At 44.6% G+C, this 7274-nt stretch overlaps 1 protein-coding gene across 3 annotated transcripts in view; it reads left to right on the plus strand.

The window, feature by feature from the left end:
- Positions 1 to 7274, plus strand: part of plppr5b (phospholipid phosphatase related 5b) — an 82280-nt gene that overhangs the window by 22900 nt on the left and 52106 nt on the right. For 2 of the 3 annotated variants that reach the window (XM_034862091.1, XM_034862092.1), the window contains exon 3: positions 477 to 665. In XM_034862091.1, coding sequence (XP_034717982.1) covers positions 477 to 665 — 189 coding nt within the window. Of the gene's footprint in view, positions 1 to 242; positions 666 to 7274 lie in introns of those variants that run through there. The other variant, XM_034862093.1, reaches the window with a different exon arrangement.

The following is a 7274-nucleotide window of genomic DNA, read 5'->3' on the forward strand; positions in this document are numbered from 1 at the left end:
TGGAAAAAGGCTGCAATGAAACAAAGAGTGAAAAATTTAAAGGGGTCTGAATACTTTCCGTACCCACTGTATATAGAGGAGGGTTGCAAAAGCCTCCTCACCCTTTTTCATGCTTTATACACCCTCACAGACCCGTTGGCTCTCCCCCCTCCCTCTCCCTCCCTCCCTCCCTCCATCTCTCTATCTCCCTCTTTCTCTCCCTCCCTCATTGCTCTCTTACGCACAGAGAGAGAGAGAGAGAGTGTGTGTAGTGTTAGTCGCCGCAGCAGCGAGCAGAGTAAGCCAGGGCGAGCGAGCCTCCACCAGAGTCAGCGAGCGGCTGATCGTGCGCAGCCGAGCCGTCATGAGCCGGGCAGCGGGAGTCGGTGCCGCCGGGGAGGCTGGGTAGGAGCGAGAGAGGGAGAGGGAGAGAGGGAAAAGGCTTTGTTCTAATTAAATGTCTCTCGCTCTCTGTCGGCATCATGCTGTACTTCCAGCTGGTGATCATGGCCGGGACCGTCATGCTGGCCTACTACTTTGAGTACACCGACACCTTCAGCGTGCACGTCCAGGGCTTCTTCTGCTACGACACCACCTACACCAAGCCCTACCTGGGGCCGGAGGACAGCAGCGCCGTCCCGCCCGTCCTGCTGTACGCCCTGGTGGCAGGGCTGCCCACGCTGCTGGTGAGTGCCCACTCCATCTGCAAAAACTTCTGCCGTCAGACCTGTAGGCTCACCGATGAGCATTCATCTCATCTCCACCCTTCATTTCTACATATTGTCTTTAAATTAATTCTGGGACATTATCACGTAACGTTTGATTACTCTGGCACTGAATTATAAGTTGATTAATGCAGTGAGTGACATTGCCAACCATTTGAATAACAGAGTGATTATTTAGGTCAATTGTGATGCCATTCTCTCGTTGTAGCCTCACCAAGAGACAGTGTCTGCTGCTTGTCTCTGTTTGATATCAATGTTAACTCCACCTTTGGGGCTTTTGGACTGTTGCATAAAATAAGACCTTTATGGATGTTGAGGTTGGTTCAAGGATATTGTGATGACACTTTAACACTGTCATTGTATTGAACGAGTAATACACGTATCAAGCTATAAAACAGTTGTTGGTTACATCCCTAAATTGTTGTATTGATTAAAACACACACACACACACACACATACACAAACCCAGGTATTGTACTGCTTCCGCATCCATGTGGATTACTTGTGACCTGATCTTTGCCCCGTGATGTAATGTCTAAAATCATTGAGAGACAGAGTTAACAGGATGGACTCTGAAACCGGTTCAGCTGCTGTCTCTGAGGCAATATGGATGAATATGGAGTAATTGCTGTCATGGTGGTGTTTTAAAAGTTGCATTTATTAGATTCTTCTGGCCACTTGGGGGCAGCGTACCAGGCTGTGAACACCACATTAACATAAGTTGATGTGGTGAATGTTTGAGCCTATGTATACACCCAGCAGGCACACAGCAACGGGATGATTCATTAGGAGTCCACCTGATGAATTTGAGTCCAGCATTCTGCATCTTGTAGCTGTTTCTGCTCTCCACCAACAGTCTCTTAAGCTGCTAAACGCTCAACCGTGTTCCCCAGCTCGTCTCTACCTGTGCCTGTCTGCCGAGCAGGGACACTTCTCTGGCTTCATCGAAGCTGCTGCTGCTGCTGCAAACCATGTTGATGAGAACGTTTGCGGTCCAGGAAGCCAAAGCTAAAAGAGGCTTATCAGAATGAGCGACATCTTTTACAGTATACACCGTAGTATGAGACATTTTTAACATACAAACATAGATTAGTTACTTAGAGACACAGCTTCCTTATAGATAACAGCTCACCCTGAGCTTGAGCTTAAGTCCAGGATGTGATTCGGACCCTGCTTTGTGCTGCGTTCCAGCTACGCCCCACACCACACCGGGATTGCTCTGAAGCAGAGCAACTTGCTGCCTGACTCTCTAAGTACTTTACAGAAGAATCAGGTGTTTAATAAGATAGTATCTACCTTCCACTCCAATCTCTCCTACAGTTAAACCCCATGCCTTCTCCTTTCTGGCATTTTCCGGATAAAAAGAATCTCCGAAGTCTATTATAAAACAGTAGTTGTGTTACATTGTGGGGTTAAAGAAACCAACAGGACGTCGCACAAATGGGCCATTTTATTGACACCCCCCCCCCCCCCCCCCCCCCCCCCCCCCCCCCCCCCCCCCCCCCCCCCCCACTGCACAACCCTGCAGCAAATAGACGGATAACTTGTTTTGGTTTGAATGCACCATAAAACCAACAACATTACATCTATATAATAGCGTACCGTGTCATAGCTCAGATAGAAAGGTGAAACCTACCTGTGTATCAGGGGGAGCATCACTTGGTCTTGAATACTCCCTGATGGGATTATTTGTCTTCCTGCATATACTCCTATTATTTTCACCTGATCTTTGTTCGTATTATAATCACCAGGATTAGCTTTGACATGGACAATAGGGACATCTTTACCTCGCCGTTATAACTCCCTGGCCCCTGGATGAAAGACGCTTTTGTGATCTTTCACTCTTTCATTAGCTCCGCCAATTACCATCTGATTGTGGAATGAACTCATAAATATGCCGCCAACAGGGTGCAGCGCAATGTTAAATGCTGTGATTACCTCTGCAGTAGCTGACAGTGCCCTGTTTACACACACACACACACACACACAAACACGCTTTCTTAAAGAAACCCATTTCCGCACATGCACACACATCTTTCTGCAATAACAGTACACATGCATACAGACTTGCACAATCATACACAAACACACCCACAAAGACATACAAACACACACACACACACACACACACACACACACACACACACACACTCAACACAGCGCATCCTGGCACAGCACACAGTCTCAAAGCTGCAATATTATATTCAACCAGATTTAGCAGCTTATGTTTCTTTCTATCTCCTCTGCTGCTCTGGGAGTTTCTCTTTGATGGCACGCTTCATTACACTGAATACTCCTTTTTGATGTAATTAAGTCGGGGTGTTTTCATGCAGACTGACAGGGTCTTCAGTGTGTAATATGGATGAGATAAGATAAGATATACTTTATGGATCCCACATCGGGGAAATTGCATTGTTACAGCAGCTCAAAAATGCAAACAACAGAAGAAGAAAAAATACACATAAAAGAAAAATGGAGTGGAAATCAATATCTAGAAAGTAGAATGAGAAATAGATGTGGATGTGGCCCAAGCATAGGAGAGCTCCATGGTACAGAACAGACAGCATAATACATTTTGTTTCCCTGCTGAAATCGAGAGAAGGTCAGAGGAAAACAAGAGAAGATATCTCGTCATAACGCTGCGTCGATTGGGCCTATGGACAACGTCTGCTATTTTGGCGCACGTGTGCAGCGGAGGAAAGCACTACCTTTGTGGGAGGAGTGGAATATAAATCAGGATGTGGTAATTATGAAACAGTTGAGCCAATCACATGGAAGCATGACAACAGCAGCTTAACAAATCCACTCCCAGCACCACAGGTCTGCAGCCCCAGGCAGATGGTGTTTGTTTTCAAGATGAAATAAATAGATAATGGGAACGGGATGTTGATGAAGCAGTTTACATCATATGACATCAGTTCATAAAACAAGAATACAACATGAAATGCAACTTTCCTTTGACTATGACCCGCAGAATTGGTGTGTGTGTGTGTGTGTGTGTGTGTGTGTATGTGTGTGTATATATATATATATATCCAGATCGTCCACAGCACAGAGGCACTAATCATGGCAGGACAAGAACAAGCACTCAGTACAAGATCAATAGAGGCCGGGGTGCTGTCATAGTGGACAGGAACATCTGCCACGGGTATGGGCTGGAAGTCCCTAGGTCAAAATGGAAGACACCTCCTAAGGTAGTCGAGAATGACCGAGCTAAGATCCTGTGGGACCTCAAGATCCAGACTGACAAACTGGTGATGGCTAACCAACCAGACGTGGTGTTGATCGACAAACAGCAGAAGAAGGCAGTAGTGCTAGATGTGGCGATCCCAAGCAACAGCAACATCAAGAAGAAGGAACACGAGAAGCTTGAGAAATACCAAGGGCTGAAAGAGGAGCTAGAAAAGATGTGGAACGTAAGAGCAACAATGGTGCCAGTGGTCATCGGAGCACTGGGGGGGGGGGGCTGTGACCCCCAAACTGGGAGAGTGGCTCCAGCAGATTCCATGTAAAACATCAGATGTCTCTGTCCAGAAGGTGGCAGTCCTAGGAACTGCTAAGATACTGAACCCCCAAACTCCCAGGCCTCTGGTAGAGGACCCGAGCTTGAGGATGACACATACCAACCCACGGGATGAGAGGGGGACTTTTTTTATTATATATATACACTGTATATATATTTCTAAAGGTTAGTTGGAGCAGTAGAAAGGATTCCAGCAGCTGAAGCCAAAGACAGTGAGTAGATTTTATCTGACCATGCGGTTGTTAGATAAACTTATTGTTATATACTATATAAATAGATATTCGTGCATTGAAGAGCCGCAAGTTGGAGTCAAAACCCTGGCCCACTGAGTCGAGGAAGAGAGCTCTACATACGGGCGCGCCCTGTACCCACTGAGCTCTCCTGGTGCCCATACGTTCATCCCTATTAGTTTACAAACCACACACCGCCGACTAGCTCCTTACATTATGCAACAATACAATTCAGCCACCCAGTGAAGCAGGCGTATCCTCCATATGCATTTGCTGATTTTGTGCAATTCATTCTAACTGTGTTCTCGACATGTGTCTCACCATTTCCCTCCCAGTGTCATTACACGCCTTTTATTGACAGATTTCCAGATGTTCCCCTTGGATCAGAATAGCCCTGAGCAGTCTGAGTATTTGCTTACAGAATCCCCAAGTAAAAGAGTGACAGACATGATTGGCAGCTAGAAGAATCCTGGGATTATCTGTGGAACGGGTGGTATTCCCAGCTGAGGTCGGATGCTTTTGAGGCAGACATGACAAGACACATGGTGTAGGTTGGGTAGGAAACCCAGTAGACCTGTGAGAAGTTTTCCCAGTACAGCGTGGTTGATTACGTGTCTGTGGTTTGAAGCCAGGCCAGTCAGTTTCCATGGAAGTGCTTCCAGGAAGGAAAAGAACATTTTTGTTACCAATGCAGTGTGTGATGTTACACACTCGGCTTTTAGACAGATTTTGTTCTGATGACTTATTCACACATAAATCAGGGATTCAGGGATGGTCCAGGGTGGCTTTAGTGCTCCAGATACACTCTTCCTCCTTCCTCTTAGTCTGCACAAGAAGGATTTTCTGCACATTGATGTAAAGAAACAAGAGTGTGTGTGGATGTGTGTGTTTCTGTTCATTAATGTACATTTACACTTGGCAGGTGTATTTCTGGGTACCCAATGACGTGCAGTCTCCATTTGGTAAAAGTTGTAAATGTGGCACATTCAATACACATACATATAACATGTGGACCTAAGTCCAGCATGAAGACAGCACAATAAGGGTCGAAAAACTAAGCCAGCGCTGTGTTCAGCTGTGGGTGGGCAGGACACCACCAAATGGAAGGCTGAGTCCAGCTCTCGCTCTCTTCCACTCACTACAGTCTTTTTAAGAAGAGATGAAGAAAGATTGCAGATGTTACATTGTAGCAAAGTAAACTTTTCAATCATCAGCGATGTACCTTTTGGAAATAACACTTTTGTTCCTGAAAGTAGACTGGTCCCAAATAATTGTTAGCAAGTGACTATCCTTGCTAGTGGATTTACAATGTGATCAGGATCCAAGGAAGCGCACTGTCAATGTCAATTTCTTTGGATGAGCAGCAACAATGGACGCCAAGCAATCAGCCTTTTCCCAACATGCCTCATTCCCATGGTGTTCTTATTAACTGCTTCAGCAGCTTTCAGGACACACGGAGTAACAACAGAGAGACAAGCAAACAGCCATAACTTCCTAATTACCCGCAACATCGGAGATGGGAGAGGTGTAGAAGACAACAGGGCGTCGATATAGATCTGCAGCTCCATTCTGGGAAGACATCAAAAGCAAAGATTGAAGTGTGTTACAGCACATTGGCTCCCACGGTTCTCAGTAAACTTATTTTCTTTCTAAGAATAAAAGTGCCATGAAGATGGATGTGAGTTTGGCAGAAAGCCTCAGCCTGCAGCGCCCGGCTACTGAGAGGGAAATCCATCTGAGACACGGTTAAAAACACAACTAATTACAGAACACACCGGACACCCTGGTATTTATCATCCTTTTTGGTCATGTTTGCCAAAGCACGCACAAGTGATTGAAGTTGTATTAAGAATTTTCTCTCACGTACAAACAACATTCCTTATTGGTCCTACGGGTCCTGTTCAGATTTCTGTGGGCCTTCTCCACGGAGGAAAAACACTCGCATGACTTCAGAAACATAACATCTTAGTCTGATGCTGGGTTAAAATATGAATCCAAAATTAACAAATCATCATCATCATCAGCTCATCATCTGGCTGCTTCCTGAAAAGTTTGTTTAGATTTTCACATTTTCATTGGCAGATTTTGGCACAGCGACTTCTACATGTCAGTAGTAACTAGGCCAGTTCTCTTCAAAAAATCATTATAATGGACAGCCATGATTTTTTTTTAAACATTCTTTATGAATTGTCACAGTAAGCCTGTGAAATGCTGAAAACAAAATGGCACCACTCATAATGTCACTGATCATTTTGACTTTGCAAAGGTTTGGTTTATGAATAAATTAATCAGATATGAGATTCCATACAGTCTCTCTTACCTCATTCATATTTTTGCTTTGTGCTTGCGATTTACTCATTTTGACAGTTAGCAGTCTCGCTAACGTTATTTTTTTAAATGTAATTTTCTTTTTTTAACCTTATTTATTCAGGTAAGTTGATAGAGAACAATTTCTCATCTGCAACAATCCCTTCAGTTAGCACCTAATGCTAGCAGGAGGTAGCTAGCTTGGTAAAACATGACAAAATGAATCTAGCTACAACACTCCTCATGCTGTTTGTAACCCTGCAATCCCGTCTTTACATGTTATAACGGTCTTTAACGTTAGATGTGAGAGGATTGTCTTTAGATGCAAGGTGGTGTCACACTTTAATCTTTTTAAAGTCTGTTCAGAGTTGTCTAGTGTTGGTAGATCTGGGACAAAACAGATGACATGACGAAAGACAAAAAAAAACTAAACATTTAGTCCTTTAATCCTTTAGAAGAAAAAAGGCCGACATGAACCAACCAGACAGGACAAATCGTTAGAAGAGGCAG

Source organism: Etheostoma cragini, chromosome 22, assembly GCF_013103735.1.
Source record: "Etheostoma cragini isolate CJK2018 chromosome 22, CSU_Ecrag_1.0, whole genome shotgun sequence".
Lineage (NCBI taxonomy): Eukaryota > Metazoa > Chordata > Actinopteri > Perciformes > Percidae > Etheostoma > Etheostoma cragini.